The sequence below is a fragment of the Mastigoproctus giganteus genome, chromosome 8 (genome assembly GCF_048544385.1).
Source record: "Mastigoproctus giganteus isolate SK-2022 chromosome 8, ASM4854438v1, whole genome shotgun sequence".
Lineage (NCBI taxonomy): Eukaryota > Metazoa > Arthropoda > Arachnida > Uropygi > Thelyphonidae > Mastigoproctus > Mastigoproctus giganteus.
Window position 1 is genome coordinate 142,485,480 of NC_143582.1, and position 18,128 is coordinate 142,503,607.

At 39.1% G+C, this 18,128-nt stretch overlaps 1 protein-coding gene across 1 annotated transcript in view; it reads left to right on the forward strand.

Moving 5' to 3' along the window:
• The first annotated feature begins 13,901 nt into the window (after nt 1-13,901).
• Nucleotides 13,902-18,128, forward strand: part of LOC150081868 (uncharacterized) — a 103,763-nt gene continuing 99,536 nt past the window's right edge. The window contains exon 1 of the mRNA XM_090379774.1: nt 13,902-14,024. Within this exon, the coding sequence (XP_090235900.1) occupies nt 13,963-14,024 (62 nt within the window). The 5' untranslated portion in view covers nt 13,902-13,962. The remainder of the gene's footprint in view (nt 14,025-18,128) is intronic.

The window sequence follows — 18,128 nt, forward strand, 5'->3', positions numbered from 1 at the left end:
GGTAACTCGACCAGAGAACACACGCAGTTCATAGACACAATACACACAGGGGTAGATGAAATAACTTTCCGGGTAACCCTAAAAAAAATTGATTGTCATGTCTATTTTCCGACGTGTCATACCTCTTCTTAGGGAATGCCTTAGGAAGAGGTATGACAGCTTTTCACTATCCAGTATTTGTAGTCGAACAGAAACACTTCACTACCTTCATTTCATCAATGTTGCACAGGCACGAAACATATTTCGCCGTTCTTGAGCACCATAATCATTATACATAGCAAAGTAGTTGTTCATGCAAATAACACTCCAACGCGACGAAAACTGATTCTCCTTTGCTTGTGGTTTAGCATGTCCCAAAAAAAAAAAATCCTCATCCACTATGGCTTTGCTTTATTGTTAATATCGGCAAAAGATGAAAGAAAGCTTATAATCATGACCCCCAAAAAATACACACTTCACTCTTTCATACCCTCTTAGAATTTGTCTAGTTCTTCCTTGAATTTATTCGAACAACCCACTTCATAGCCTGCGTTCGACGTTGCTACTGCAAGTTCCAACAGGAGCAAGAATCTATTTCATCCTCTACTTTAAGTTGATACACTGCGTCAATAGCATCAACAAATATTCTTGAACTTGTTTTTTTTTTTTTTTTTTTGCTTGTCCCATCCCTGTAAAAGCAGTACATCGTGTTAAAATCTTCCCCCTTTTGGGGGAAGATTTTACGATGTTATCCTTGCATGATATATCACGGATGGCTAAATTGACAGACAATGCTCTCACGATGAACTCCCACCTACACTTGAGCAAAATTCAAAACTAATTTAGACCTAAATCGCAATACAAGGTAGAGACTAAGTTTACTTGTGCGTCAATAGGCACAACAATATCATTTTTCTGTATGCTAAAAGAATTGTGCCCTAACTGTTTTAGGGCACAACTTTTGTCTCTGTCAGACATACCCCGATCTTGCTCCACCTATCCTTTTTCATAGCATATATTTCTGACAATAGTCACCAACAATACTTGCTCCCTGTGGGACTTCTGCCTTTGGAGATCCTGATGTGGGAATGTAGGTTCTAGCATTAGGTTGGGCAGTTGAGATGAACCCCTGTTTTAGTTCCTTCGAATGCATTACCCCGTTTCTTGAAGTAGTAAGCCTACTTAAGCACTAAAGTTTCAAGGATTTCCTGACGTTCTTTGTATTTAAAAAAGCAAATAAATAAATTGTCCGTGGCTTCCGTTCAACCGAAGTTCGGACTTCAAACGTAACATAAGCAGAACAAACAATAATATCCTGATTTGTAGGAGAAGCCCCCACCTTCATCAGCCATTTCTCCAAAGCAGACTCACCAGAGGTGGAACTATGAATTGTGGGCCTTTCCTCGAGATTTCCGAATTATCCTCACTTAATCATTATCAATCGTGCTGAACCAGCTTTTGTGTCTATTGCATTTTTCGTCTCTTAGAGTGCCGATCTAGCGGTAAGTAATTTTGCCACTGATCCTCGCTGCCCTAAGCTCCTTGCTTTGATGCTGTAGCATGAGGCATGATTTCATTGAAATTTAAATGTAAAATAACTACAGCACTATGCCATCACGGTAATACGGTGAGAAATTAAAGTACAAATTGTTAATAACCCTACACTATTCACAGTTTAAGTGTTACCTTATAAAATTTTTAACTGACAGATTTTATAAAAATAGTTATGATATTAATTATAGGCCACAAAACTAAAAGAATATTATATCGTGTTTATATGGACATAATGGCTGCAAAATTCTTTTTTTTTTTTTTTTTTTGTTACTATCGCTTATGCGTTTTTTCTTATTATTATTATTATTACTTTTTTTTTTTAATTTAAAAAGCACAAGCATAAAAGCAACCCAAGTTAATTGTACAGCGTGACATTAAATTCTCTGAGAAGTGCAGACATGCTGCTAATGCAGCTTCACCAGTTCTCTCAGTGATGTATGGGATATTTGGCCAGAAGAGCCACCGGATTTTTCGTCGGGTTTTTTGCCCGGCAATACAGAAAATCGACCTGAGAACGAACGCAATGTACAGACAATATACACGGAACAATATGGCCTTACAATGGTTATGAAGTTAGGAAGCTTCGTGTAAAGGATGTGAATCTTTTGGAATGAGTGCAGCGAAGATCATCCTGTGAGGAGACATGTTTGAAGTGTTTAAGGCTTTAAATGGATTGAGTAAACTAAATGCTGATGGCATTTAGAAACAAGCTTACTTTTTCTCAAGCAATAAACATTAGAGGATACATTGAAAGAGGAAGAATGCAGGACAGACGTACGAAAATTATCTTCCAGCTAGAGAGTGATCGATTGTTTTAACAAACTTCCAACGATCTTCCCACTAAGATCCTAGATTTGAAAATCTTTTAGAGAGGTGGGTACACTTTTCTGTAAGTAATATTTGAAACTCAGTTTGTAAAGAGTTCCCTACTGTGTTAACGTGTGTGCATTTTTTTTTTTTAAATTTCCAATGAAGCATTTATTATTTCTAATAATATTGTCAACAAGGTTTTGCTAAAATGGGTGAAAGTAAGCATTTTTTTGTTAATTTGTATATCTGATTATGAATATGACAGTAAAAAGTTTCTATCGCGTCACATTTTTTTAGAAAAATGCAAAAACAGTTTTTAAAAAAACGTGAAATAGCTTCAAAATAAATGAAATTATCCAACATTGCACTTTGTACCGTTCTCTGTCGAATTTATTGTAACAAAAAAAAAAACATATCTGTGTTGTTTAATAGTACGTATACTAATACCTCTTGTTAGTTTTATGGCCCTGAGGAGTGACCGCTCTGAGTTGTATTGCTATAATTCTTATTATGCAGTAGCACGTTTGGATCCAATTATATTTCCGGCGGCCGGGCACCTCTGTTAAAGACAACTTGTTTGCAAGCTGTGTTCAGCCCTTAAATGTACATTTTTGGGGTTATTTTCAATTTGTAAGATCTAGTGGTAGGTTGTGGTGTTTTAAAGTTAAATTTTGATCTTGTGAAAACTCGTGAAATGGAGCTTAAACGCCGTGTGTGTGCAGTAATTTGCCCAGCTGTTTTTGCTGTTTACAATTTACAGTAAAGTCGCAACGTCGATCAATCACAGACAAGGTGAAACGAGCTTTTTATTTTTGTTGTCACGTGGGTGATCAGGATAAAAGGTGGGCACTGCATATGTGCTGTATAACGTTCTATGTAAATCTCACTGAATGAACGAAGGGGAACAATTCTAAAATACCTTTTTGTTCCGATGACCTGGCGAGAACCAACAAGTCACCTTGAAGATTGCTATTTCTGCTTCACAAATATTAAGGAGTTTTTGAGAAAAAATAGAGTTAAATAAAATACCCCAACCTTCTGTTCACAATAAGACCACTGCATACACCGGAACTCCTTATTTCTATTCCTCCACCTAGTTGTGAAGAAGTCACTATTCCTGAATAAGAGCAGGAGCCACTAAAGTCCATACCTTTCTCCTCAACGTCTGCCGATCCTAGTTACAATCCTGAAAATAACAAAATTCGAAAAAAAATTAAACTCACTTAATTGAGCAAAGGGAACGTAATGATTTGGTTAAGGATTTAAATCTTTTAAAGAATCAGGCTGAGCTCTTAGGAATTGGGTTGCAACACTGGAATTTGCTGGAAAAAACCACGAGGATTCCTGTGTTTATAAACCGAAATTAAAAGTTTGCAGGTTATTATCAAATTGAAGGTTCTCTTTGTGTCTGCAAAGAAGTAAACAGATTGATGGATGAACTAGGGTTTGAGCACAATCCTGAAGAATGGAAATTATTCATCGATTCTTCTAAACTCAGTTAAAAAGCAGTTTTGCTACACAATGGTAATATAAAACTGTCGGCCCCAGCCATTCATTTAGTAGCTATGAAAGAAACCTATGATAGCATGTCATTGCTATTGAATGCCTTAAACTATAAGGAATATTGTTGGAAAATCTGTTGATTTTGGACTACAGGATGGCTTTACTAAATACTGTTGTTTCCTCTGTTTAGCATTAGCAAGGGCACATGATGCAAGAAAGCAAGCTTATATAGCATCAGCCAAAAAAAAAAAAAAAAAAAACCCTTATTTCACCCATCCACTCGCTCCAAATGTTTGTAAAGTTCCGCCTTGAATCTATTTAAGCTATCAACTTCTACAACGACAGATGGAAGTTTGTTCCAACAATCAACCACCCGCTGGCTAAAGGAAAACTTCCGCACATCTATACTATAAATGTCTTTCCTCAATTTGAATTTATGCCCTCTCAGGCGATTATTCTGAGCAAGAGGAAGAATCCCATCAGCATTGAGCATGCTTAAGCCATTCAAGGCTTTATACACCTCAATCAGATCACCTCGCGGGTGCCTAGTTTCCAGACACTGTAATTTGGAAAACTCAAGCATTTCTTCGTAAAGCCTACATGAGATAGTCAAGCAGTAGAACGTCATTACATCGTGAAGGAATGGCCCATCAGAGAAGAATACGTTCCCGGGAAACTCAACATCAAATGCATATCTTTAGTGAAATCTGAAATGGTGCTTCTCCCGCCTGCACATTAAGTTTGGTCTCATGAAAAATTTTGTAAAAGCTCTGGACGAAAATAGTGAAGGCTTCGAGTACTTAAAAAACCAGTTTCCCAAAGTCAGTGATGCAAAGTTGAAGGAGAGTATATTCGTCGGCCCACAAATTAGATGGCTTTTAAAGGATAATAGCGCTCTAAATGATTTCCACAGCTGTGTGCAAATCCTTCAGAGCTGTTGTTAGCGGGTTTTAAGGAAGAAAAAAATGTAGAGAACTATAAAAAAGTTGATAGGATCATTGATGCATAACTATCAAAAGTTAGAATGCCTAATGTCGCTAAAGATACACTTTCTGCATTCGCACCTAGACTTCTTTCAGGACTACTTGGAATCTGTCTGTGACTAGCAGGGGGAATGATTCCACCAAGATATCCACACTATGGAGCAGAGGTATCAAGGACGATGGGATCCAGCACTGATGGGTGACTATTGCTGGTTTCTGATAAGGGAGGACCATTTTGCTCATAAGACGAAAAAATAACTGTAAGTAGTACGATTTCCTATTTTTGCCCCATATTTGTGGGTTAATTGCTTACTTAAATCCAAACAGGTGTTTATAAAGTTTAAATATCCAGTGGGAATGTTTACTGGTTGTCATTTATATTTCAAGCAATTAATTTACAAGAAAAGTAGTTAAGTACATTGAGATAAGTGAAAATTTACAATATTTGGAAAAAGGGAGCAGGAAGCCATAACATGAAAACGTGGCGTGCTACGAACTTTCTACTGTAATTTTCGTTTTCGGTACATGCGATTTAGTCAAAATCAGATGATTTCGTTCATGTTATCGAAAAAAAAAAAAAAAGTTAAATTTTTTGGCTAGTGTAATTATAGTAATAAACATTAAAAGTTGTGTATATACAGGGTGTGCATAAAGGATCTGTATAATTTCATTCATTAGTTCTTGGGAATAATGGGGACTAAATCAGGACAGACAAAATTTTTAAATACTTTCGTTAAAACAAAAATTATATTTGTTAACGTTGAAAGGAAATGTAGGAGGCTTTCTGGATAAGTGACCCCTCCCAAAAAGACGGTAAGACAATTTGCTGGACAAGCTAGTTCACGTAACTGTTATCTTCAACATCTACTTTTGGGTACCCAAGGATACACAGGTAAGCCCATATTGTATGATATTTCTACGCGATTTTGCTACCAGAGTATTCATAAACTATTGAGTTTAAATCGTTCTGAAACCATTTTCATTATATGGCTCTGATGGCGGCCTTCGTGGTTGGCACACTTAATAGGGTTGCCGTGGTTGGTACACTTAATAGGATTGCCGTGGTCTGCACGCTAGGTCGAAAAGACCTGAGTTCTAGTCAAGCCCATAATTTTTTTTTTTCCGTTATCAATGACGAGAGGAATTTTTAAGGGCCTTTTTCACAACGTGGCTCAATTAGTCGATCTCAGGCGGGGGTAGCATAGCTTCCGGAAACTCTGGTTTTTTGTTCAGCAAAACAGAAAATCAACCTCAGAACTCACACAGTGTACAAACAATATACACTCAGCAATATGTCCTTAGTCGCTGATGCTCCTAACACCGTACAACAACAACTCTGATGGCGCGACTAACTTGTAGTCTAATGTAGATTTGTGGGATGGGTGTTGGTTGACTGCAACCTGCTGCACCAACTGGATGTCTGTACAGTAGCACAGTGATATCGTTACCATCGTCCCCACACCAGGTAGAAAAGGCACGGGTTCAAATCCCCTCGATGACGTGAGAAACTTTAGTGGATTTTTTTCACTCAGTGGCTGAGTTAGTCAAGGTTTTTTTTTCTCCAGAAACTGTGGTTTTTTTCGTCCAGCAAAAGGCAAATCGACCAGAGAACATACGCAATTTACAAACACAAATCTGTTGTTATTTGGTTTTTTTTAAGGAGCATTAGCAACTAATGCCATATTGCTCCGGGGAGGTATATGGTGGTCATTCCCTGACCTTTCCGCATCCTCCGTATTTGGTGGCATACGGGCTCGAACCCCGGTCTAATCAAGAAGCATGTGGTACGTACTACTGCTCTTGTCCACCTGGTTACGGAGGCGCCACAGACACAAATACGGGTTAATGTATTAAATTACGGGTAACCCTAATTTAATAATTTTTTTTGAACCAACTGAACAAGGATGAACAAATCCATCAAAGGTGCACGATCATAAGTGCAGCAGACTGCTGCTTTGCAAACCCCACTGCCGGGTAGGATTACTACTGGCGCTCCCTTTAGCGGGGAATCTAAACCCAAACACCACTGCTGGCACTCACTAAGTGCAGGAAAGAACGCTGAGCGCACGGCCTATGACGCTCACATTATTATTTACTATTAAACTATTATATTTAGGCCACCCGAATAATTAAATTCATCTGCCGTGCTGTGTCTTATGCCCAAGTCCATCCCAAGGAACTCGTCCTGGACGAGTTCCTTGGGATGGACTTGGGGATGACTCAACCCCTTGCGTTTGCTGACGATTTGGTTTTGGTGGTGCATGGTGACACAAGAGCTGATTTAGAGTTGAGAGCAAATTGTGCACTAACTAAGTTCCAGGATTGGACAGCCATTCACCGACTAAAGATCTCGGGAGAGAAAACCAAATCTATATTGCTCAAGGGAACGCTCCAACTACGAAGACCACCGGTTATCAAAATTGACAACACCTCCATAAAATTATACCCAGAAATCAAGTATTTAGGAATCGTCTTAGATATGAAGCTAAATTTCCATCCTCACTTGAAATATATGTCACAGAAAATAAAAAAAATACACGGCCATGATCATCCGTATAAGCCGTGCAGACTGGGGCCTTAAGCGCCGGGCTCTGGCCCTCATCTATAATGCCATATTTGTGCCAATAGCTTGCTATGGAGCCTCAGTATGGTGTACTAGGGCCTCCCTCGACCGAAATCGCCGTAAACTAGACTCCATACAGCGTTCTATGGAAAATAATCATCGGGGTAATTGAACTGTAACAAGGGCGTGCCGTACAGTAAGCACCCCAGCTCTGCAGGTGCTAGCTGGATGTATACCCCTACACCTAGAGGTAATAAGAAGAGGATTATATCAACGATTGAAGAAGAGTATTCCCACCGAAACAGCAGGCATCATTCTTAACCTTGATAACAACCCCAAACAGGAAAGGAAGAGAATCTCTGAAATTATGTACAGGACCTGGCAAGAGACATGGGACACCACCAACAAAGGATTGATAACCAAAAAGTTCATTCCCTCTGTGAACCTCATCAGTCCAAAGCCTCCTCCCTGGTACTCACCAGGCCTCCATACTACATTTCTATTTACAGGCCACGGACCCTTTAAAGCGAAGCTAACATCCCTAGGCATAGAAGAAGATCCGCTGTGTCACTGCGGGGCTGAAGAAACGTGGGATCACGTAATGTATGATTGCCATGAATATGACGAGTTCCGGTTAAGGCTTGCCACAAAAATGCAAGAAAATCCCCGGCATTGTGAGCACCTGATTATAATGGACGAGCAGCACTATGCCGCCTTTACAGAGTTTGTGAAGTCTGTCTTCACTACTAGACGGGTTAGGCACCCACACACCACCCATTGAAGATCAAAGTAAGAAACTTCCTGGATATGACAGTCCTCTCAGGAGAAGGAAAAAAGAAAAAAAGAAAAAACCCACTCCTTCCTTCTTTCGTCCCAGGAGTGACAGAACCTACACCAGCACAGCTCAGCTGCTGCCTTTAGGCCTCCCTAGCCACGCTCCCTTGCGTAGTCCTTTGCCTCCACTCCCTGGCGGGAGGGGGAGTTCATCCCTGGTGTCCTCCCCCCTCGCCACCCCTCTTTTTCACTCTGGTGGGGCATGGGCCTGCTCCACTGACTTGGGGTCATCTTCCCTATGGACCCCGTGTCTCTGTGTTTTCCCCCCAGTCTTCAGTCTCCCTCCCCTTCTCTAACTTACAACTAGTGTCTGAATCAACTCCAAATTGTTTGAGCCCTACACCCAAAAACTTAACAACATCAAATCGCCCAACTAGTACTCCCTTTGTTTTGGCTGACCCCTATCTATAGCGCTTTTTTTTTTTTTTAGGTCCTTGCCACTGAAATCTCAGGATATTAGGTGGCAGGACCTGCCAGAGTAAATAGCTATAATAGTGGTATACCTGGTCTGCCTCCACGGGGCAGAGTGGGGCAACGTTGGGTCCCATTAGGGGCCCAGCGGCTAAATGACCAGATGAACAATGGTACACGACACTACACAAATACAAAATCCATGTACTTTTAAACTGGCATTGACAGTGTTCTGTTTCACACCCACAATGTATAGCACGCGGAGATGGGGGGGAACCCCTGGTGCCGTTTGACACTAAACACACTCTCTACACACACACACACACACTCTACTGTGTCTTATGTCTGTTCATTGCTTGTGTTCTATGGTCAATTTGTCTGTTTGCTGGACGAAAAACCCCAGTTTCTGGGGGAATAACCTTGCTATCTACACCTGAGACCGACTAACTCAGCCACGGAGTGAAAAAAGCCCTTTAAAATTTCTCGCGCCATCGACGGGATTCGAATCTGGGCCTTTCCCACCCGGTGTGGGAAGGACGGCGACGATATCACTGTGCTATCCGTGCAGACGTGTGTAGCACAGTGATATCGTCGGTCTCTTCTCTTAGGATTGCAAACGACGAATACCTGGGAAACCTGGGAACACATGTTATGATGCTCACACGGATGCACCTACACCTGTGACTTTTGTCTTACCTCCTTCTTTTTGCTTATATACTTTGGGGTGGCCATTCTTTCCTATCGCCCACCTGCACTTTACGCCCAGCATTCAGACCTTTCTTTTATTTAACTCTCCTTGTTCGTTCTCTTCTAACAAAAAAAACTTTTTTTTTTTAACTTGGTCTCGGTCAGGAAGCTCAGGCGAGGCTGACCACAGTGCGATGGGCAGCCTGGCTAACCTCCCAGTGGTGATGGTGATGGCGGGAGTAGCGCCAGAGATGCAAGAACAGAACATAACACTACTTACATAAACCAGACATTACACTTTTCTGGTTTATAGAGATTCTGTACTTCTTCAAAATGTACAATGGCACAGATGTGGAAAACCATCTTTCGATGAATAAATTTCCAATAAATGTGCTAAGGCTGTTCAAGAGAAGAATGTTGCATATCGTAATTGGCTTGTTTCTAATTCTTCAGTTTCATTTTCTGCCTACACCAAAGCTTCCGACAATTGTAAAGCAGTTATTAATCAGTCCAAACTAGAGTTTGAACAGGCTAAGAGTAGAAAACTTGCTTCTTGCCCTAATGGTAGCCAAGCATTCTGGTCTCTTGACAAAGCTATTGGCCGCAACTTTTGCCCATCTCTGTCCAAACCAGATGGTTCTGTTGTCACTTCAGCCAAGGATAAAGCTGACCTGCTAGCATCACATTTTTCTTCCAACTCATGCATTAATGATCTTGGTAAAACACTTCCCACCATTCCTAACAAGCTCCATTCAATGCCTCCTGTGGTCTTCCATCAAAAAGGATGTCAGAAGGATTATGACGAATCTTGATGCTAAGAAAGCTACAGGTCCCGATGGTATTTCTCCACTTGTTCTCAAAACGTGTGCTCCTGAACTTACTCCTATTCTTTGCCGCCTTTTTTTCACTTTCTTATTCCAAAGGTGTTTTTCCTTCTGCTTGGAAATTTGCTCACATCCAGCCAGTTCATAAAAAGGGCGACAAATCCCGCCCATACAATTATCGTCCCATTGCAATTACTTCTACTCTTTCTAAAGTAATGAGAAATCAATCAATTAACCGCCAACTCTTAAACTATCTAGAAACCTTCCGTCTGATCAACGATCGCCAGTATGTATTCCGTCAGTGTCGATCCACTGGTGATGTTCTGTCTTATGTTACTCATTTATGGACTAATTTAATGGAAAGGTTCGGTGAAACACAAGTAGTTGCTCTTGACATCTCAAAGGCTTTCGATCGTGTTTGGCATAAAGGTCTTCTAAACAAGCTTCCATCTTATGGTTTGCCATCTGTTTTTATTAATTGGTGATGGTAGATGGCTCTCTGTCTTCTAACTTCTCCACTAATGCCGGTGTCCGCCAAGGTTCAGTTCTTTCTCCCACTCTTTTCCTCTTCTATATTAATCACCTTCTTCCATTGACTGGAAATCCTATCCATAGTGTTGCCGATGATAGCACATTGCATTCCACCTTCCACTTTGAGAAAGCTTGGCCTGCTCAATCAGCTTCAACTTCTCGAAAATCTGCTACCAATTCCTTAAATGCCGATCTTCGGGTAATTCTCCAGTGGGGCAAAGACAACTTAGTTGATGTCAACCCTGCTAAAACTCAGTCTTGTCTTATATTTCGCAAAAAGGATTCTTCTGCTCCTAAGCTTATCTTTAGTGACACTCTGATTTCTAGGCAAAATGATATATCTCTTTTGGGGATTACCCTGACTTCTAATCTCTCTTGGCACAAGCACATTACAAATATTGCTTCCTCTATAAAAATCTTTGTTTTCTCTTTCACTGTCGGCGTTACTTTTCTTCCAAACAGCTGCTCACTCTGTATAAATCGCAAATCCGCCCAGCCATTGAATATTGTTCTCACATCTGGAAGTGGTGCCCCCAAAAGCTCACTGAGGCTTCTTGATTCCATTTCAGAAGAGGGCAGTTAGGTTAATCAATGATTCATCTCTAACAGAGTCTCTCCACTCGCTGTCTCATAGACGTACTGTTTCTGCCGCATGCCTCTACTACAAATACTTCCATGGGCACTGTTCTTCTGAATTGGCTTCTATAATTCCCTCTCTCTCTTTCAAAACAATCCGAACACGTGCCGCCACCAGCCAACGTCCATTTACTGTCCAACTTCAAACTCGCAGAACCAACTTTTCATCTTCCTCGTTTATTCATTCAGCTGCCGTTTTCTGGAACAACCTGCCTTCATACGTATTTCCTGAAAATTACAGTCTACAGAAGTCCAATGTCAACAAATATCTTCTTTCGTCTTCTCAATCTCCAACCCAAGCACGGTACTTAGTACTATAGGTTCTAACAGCTCTCGTGTTTGGGGTTTACATAAAAAAAAAAAAAAAAAAAAAACCGCCGATGGCGCCTTTCACAAAACGCTATGCCGCTATGCACCAACTCAATACCTGCGGTCAACTTTACCTTCTCCAGTCCTCCTCTCTGGTTTTCCCCTGGACTTCAGGTCACCTTCTTACTTACTAGTCACGGACCATTTCAGGAGAAAATTACAGCTCTTGGGATTGCAAACGACGAATACCTGCGAAACCTCGGAACACATGTAATACCATCACCCTCCTATGTAGACCCACGAATACGACTAATTACTGAAATACAGGGATCCCGACAAAACGAGGAACACATCCTATTAGTGGATGAACGGCGGATGAATATGTGGCATTTGCACAAGCAGTACTTACAATCAGAAGAACCAACCGTCCCAACAACAGGATAAGACAAGCTCCACGCTAACCCAATATCAGGGTAGGATCGTGCTTAATTTAAGAACTTAATTTAAAGTGCAGGATTTGTGGAGCATCATGCTTCCACCAGGCATACCCTGGACCAGGGTAAAATCAATGCACTCTTCTAGAGTTGGATCACAATTCAGAGTGCGGAGCCGCTGGCACTCAGACAGGTGCATTGTATGCCAGGAACTTTTATTTGAAGTGACTAAGTTAAAAAAAAAAACAGACAAGTCTCCCAGAGAACTTACGCAATTTTTATAGGCATTATACGCATGTGTCGTTCTCGGATTACTAATATTTTATATACCGACAGTGCGAGAGATCGCAAAACTGCGTTATTGTGTGCCACGTTGATGTGTTGCATTGTATATAATATTGCTTGATAATATATTTTGTACCAAAATAATTTATAATTGTACTAATTTCATTTAATAAAGCAAAGGAAATTGATTGTTGTGCAGACTTGTAACCTGTCCACGAGTTGTCGCTCGCTCACAGGCACTGTGCCAACCGGGAATTCTTCCTCTTTTGGAATGTGATGCTCTGTTCTTGGTGTCGTTATTATGAACATGCAGAGGTAATATAATCGGGGGGGGGGGGGAATAGAACGGATGTCGGACTGGATCGGGAAGGTAGCATGAAAAAAAAAAAAAGAAAAAGAAAATCGAAAGGCTCAAGCCACTTCTTATGTTGAGACCTCGAGAGAACAAAAATAGCCAAAACAAATACACTTTTTTCGAGGCCTGTTTTCCTCTCCTTGCGTTCTCCTTCGTGCTTGTAGAATACTCACAATTTACATACAGGGCATACAAACGACAGCCCTAGAGGGAAACAAGTGGATGTAATTACCGCCCTCCCCAGAATGGTGGAAAATGCTCATGTTCCAATTCCTTCAATATAGCAAGGAATTTTTATGGGCATTTTTCGCAACGTGATTGAGTTAGTCGGTATCAGACGATGGTTACGTTTTTTGTCCAGCAAGTTGATCACAGAATACAAAAAATTTACAGACACAACATACTGACGCATCGTGACCATAGGTTCTTTGGCGCTTAACACATTAACTGGGTATATAATCCTTATGTATGTATAGTGATGTCCCATTTCCTTAGACTAAGCGTTAATTATAAAAACAGTGCCATCAAACCCAAAAACTAAGTTTTTCCAAAACAATTATTGAGAAGAAAAAAAATCATAGCCACGACATATCTGAGGCGGAACAAGCGAGAACTTTCCTCGGCAGCATAAACGAGAGAGATGCAAAAATTGCTGATTTAAAAATAATAACCCCAGAGGCTCACCAGATGTGAGCACCTAGGGTATGGGCTTGGCACACCCAGTGTCCTGAGCTGGATATCATCATTCTTCTCTTTCTTGGTGATTTCTTTCTACTTGTCTCTCTCTCTCTCTCTCTGGGTAACTCAAAAAAATTTTTGGCTGGTTCAGCAAAAGCCTCGCACTTAGTTACAACATATGGCTAATGATAATAATGATAATAATATTTATTTATTTATTGCTACTCTTAACTTTAAAATACAGTACTCTAAAATGAGCGTGGGGGACTGGCACTTTTTACAGATCATTATTCATTCTTAATTTATGTTTATCTGTCGGGACCAAGGCGTAAATTTTTATTTTATTTTTTCCCGTCGCAGGAACACCTAGTCACTGTTCTGTGATACCTTTGATATCAATCTATATCAACCAGCTGTCCGGTTGCTTATTCTCTAAACAATCCAAGCCAGAGGAATTCAGTATATGCTTTATTTGTATATTTCAAATTGCCACTAGAGGACATTTTGTAATGTGCGCATGTGGAAACAGTGACTTGTTAGCGTTGTGATAAAAGTTTGTTTGAGAATTGAAAAAATAAATAAACTTATGCTTTTAGTTAATAAGATTGGAACTCAATTAAAGATATTCGCTGCTTATAATATATTCAGGTTGGGAGTTTCGTTTGTTTTTTTTTTTTTTCTTATTCCTTTCTGTTTCCCTATCGTATTGAATCAGCTGTTCCTTCACAGTAATTGCTGTGTCGCTTTATACACACGAGGCTAAGGGATTCGCTTGTGCTATGAAAACCGATGGAAACAGTTTCCGCCCCCCATTCTGCTATGCATTCTCTCTAATCTAGGATGTTTTAATTTGGTTATAACTGTTCTTGAAGCAGCTGACATACAATCACCGTCAGTTAACAATGTACCTTGCCCTTCTTTTGGCAGCATACGGATTTGATCGCATAATAAAGATATTGGTCAGTCGTAGTTGCGCCGTGAACACTGCCAGCTCTAATAAATTAATTAGTATTCCAATTAGTATGTCAAGAATTTCAGCAGTGACATAGCCACTGATCAAATGCAAAGAAAATACAACATGAAAAATGAGGCGCCCCTCGCTGAGGTGATGGGGGGGGGTGACATATCTCCAATAGTAAGGACGAGTCCTGTAAATTCCGCACCATCAGTACGAGTTAAGAGTTATTAATAGTAATATCATTATTGAGAGTAAATTGGCCAGTGGTACTGGAATCCTTTGCTTAAATATAAATACGTATATCCAGTAAAATAATAATATTATTACTAGCCACATAGTGCAAGGAAGCCTGAGACTTATGCTGTGCCAGCCAAAAAAAATTTCGAGTTACCCCGAGAGAGAGTCAGAAGTAGAAGGGAATCACCAAGAAAGAGAAGAATGAAGATATCGAGCTTAGGACCCTGGGTGTGCCAAGCCGATACCAGATGTGAGCCACTGGGGACATATCCACTAGCTTTAGTGAGCTTCCATATGAAATTTTGGCCGAACTCCAGATTATGGATACATCTTGTCACTGCATTGTGGGCATAGCCAAATTCAGGACAGATTCACCAAAAGAAGCCATTTCCTACTGAGGTGTGACCTTAATCTGGAGTAAAAAGCTGCAGCCATTATCAACCCACTGCAGGATGGAAGCCTCCTCAACAATTCATGCTGAGGGAAATGTACCATAATCTGCCATGCTGGTCCAGTTTGGGTTGGCAGATCGACTGTATTTACCAGTCAGAAGCTTGAACCCTCGGTCTATTCAAAGAGTGCGTGCTACTGCACTTCCATTCCTGACCACTCGGCTACGGAGTATAACCAAAATTTTTTGGTGGAGTAATGGTTAATACTGGAAGATGTAATTTAACTGTTTTCATATTTTCCCTGATACTGCCTTCTTCATTATTAATTGATTTTCACTTCACTTTTTACACAAAGCGACAGTGACCATGAATATTGGTTATGAATACTTCAGGTATGAAGTTTGTATTGGTTATTACTAAGAAAGCCCTCCAAATAAACTCCAAAAGGATTGTTCTTTCATCTCCATTAAACAGCTTTATATGACAGTTCTTGAAAATAAACACCGTATGCCTAAAGCTATTTCTGGTGTCATCAGAAGCCTTAACAAAATCCTCCAAATGATAGTTTTATGTCTTGTGGTATGTAGAGTTATTGTCACCCAGCAATTGTTGTTTGCCCATGATTATTTCCAGAATTGTCTTTGCTATTGCTTAAATTCCCCCGTTCACCTGATCTTATCTATAGCATACATCAACAGTAATTTCATTGCATAATTATTAATGGAAAGTTTTGTTTATCATGTCTATATGTGAGTCTCTAGCTAACATCAGACTGTTGGAATGTATTAACATTACTTTCTGTATTTGTTGCTTAAGATATATCTTATTTGAACTTTAATTTATATACAACTAAATCATGTAAGCTTTTATTCTTTCTGTGATTCAATCTTGAGGAATGCTCCTCCACTGAATATGAAGTAAGCTGGGCAATTTTATTATTATTATTATTTTATTTATTTATTTATTTTACACAAAGCTGGGAAAATATGCAGAAAAGGCCAGTAGTAGCAGCAGCAGCAGCAGTGTATTTTATTATTATTATTTGTTGTTGTAGTAGTATTTGTTCATTTCATATAAACAAAGCTAGTTCAAGCTTGTGGAATTGAAGTGTGCACATGTAACTGTACTTGCATAAAAACCACTTATCCGTTATGAGTACGGATGCATGTCATGAGAAGATTTACTTTCCTTAACCCTATACCAAGCATGGGATCTAAAATACCTAAATGATTGTTTTTAGAAGTAAAAAATTATTAAAAGGAATATTCAAAACAGTGGGTAAAATTTATTTTATTTTACCTTAAAGGCCCATTCTTTTTTTTTCATTCACTCTAGTAATTGCCCCCCCCCCTTTATATTTAACTTTTCACTGGTCAAATCAGTTTATCAGAAATCTTTGCATCTGGTTAAAATGAAATTGCAAAAATCAAAGCATAATTAACTATTGCAAATTTTGATATTTATTATTCAAAAATATTGTTAAATGACTTTAAAATTTACTTCCACTTCTTGTTTAAAGTTATGAATATATTTTAACTTAACCTTGAACTGAACTTTATAACTTAGAAATGTAGAAACAGTCATAATTTAAATGATTCACATTTAAAAGAAATAATGTATATGCAAAAACCTAAACAACATGAAAATTAAAATCACTGTTATTTGATATTTAAACAGAATCATTATATAAATGTAGACAAAACACTCCAAAATTTTAAGTGAATTCCTTAAAACTGATTTATTAATGCCATTTTAGTATTACCAAATCCATTTTTCAATGGGAAAATGGATGAGTATTAGAGATACTGTGTATGTTATGATATTGATGCCATGTGTTTTACCCTGAACAATTTTAGAAGTCAGTGGATGATAATTATATCATCAAATTTCAATAAGAAATTACTGATGTCTCTATATATCTACTACAGGTGAAAGTGATTCTTGAACTACTTCTATTGGAATGTGCAGCAGCTTGAAAAGCCGGTGTCAGGGATTTCAAGGCCTGTGTTAGCCATCATGGAACAAGTAAATAAATGGGCTGTGTTAGGGTAACTAAGATTAAGAACAGATGCATGTATACTTGCAGATATACCAGTGGTAGGAGCACATTAAATAAATTTTATGAATTTGGATTGCTGGTCAAGTCACTAAATGCAGACATTGTTGGGATATCAGAGAAATGGTGTGATACTCAGATATAAAGGATGCAGAATTTAAATATGAGGAGTACAATGTGTACAGAAAGGATAGGATAGGATAAGGGGGGGGTTATGTTCTTAGTTAAAAAGGACATTAAATTCCTAGTTAAGAAGCACATATGGTTGGTCAGTACTTTGAGTCAGGTATGACATAAGCACTGGGAAAGCAAAAATGAGAGTAGGAGTGTGTTATAGGCCTATTGACTCTCCTGAATACAATGGACAACTGTAAAGGCTAGTAAATCAGAATGTCTTATAATAGGTGATTTTAACTTTCCAGATATTGACTGGAACTTGTGGAGTAATTACTCACACGCTAGCAAGACTTTTGAGGATTTATTGGATGACTTTTCTACAGCAGCATGCTAGAGGGGTAACAAACAAGAGTAATACTCTTGATCTATTACCAGCATTAATAATTCATACATTAAGAATCTGCAGATAAAAGAACCAGTAGATGGCAATGATCACAATGCATTGATGTGAGATTTACTTATGGATGTAACTACCATCAGGGATAAAAGGAAGGGGGTTTGCTTTTGTAAACTTCAAGAATTCTTTGTCAAAATATGCAAAGAAAAACAGCAAAGACTTCTTTACTTATGTAGACAGTAGAAGAAAGAGGATGAATCACATTGGACCACTTGGTATCGATGGTTCTACTGTTGATGATCCTGCTCATGATGCTAACAAACTGAATAAGTATTTTGCATCTACATTCACATGTGAGGAATTCTTTATGGAAGTGGATGCCAGAAATTTATCTAATTCTAACAGGGAGCTAAACGATTTCGTAATATGTGAGAGGAGAGTGGAAAAGAAACTGTTGAAGTTAAAAATGGCACCTGATACTGTATAAGCTTGCTTTCTTGCATCATTCGCCACTACTAAAACTAATACTACTGTTTTAACATTTTCAGTATTCTTAGTGATTTAATCAAACTTTAAAGTGACTAGTTTTTATAAG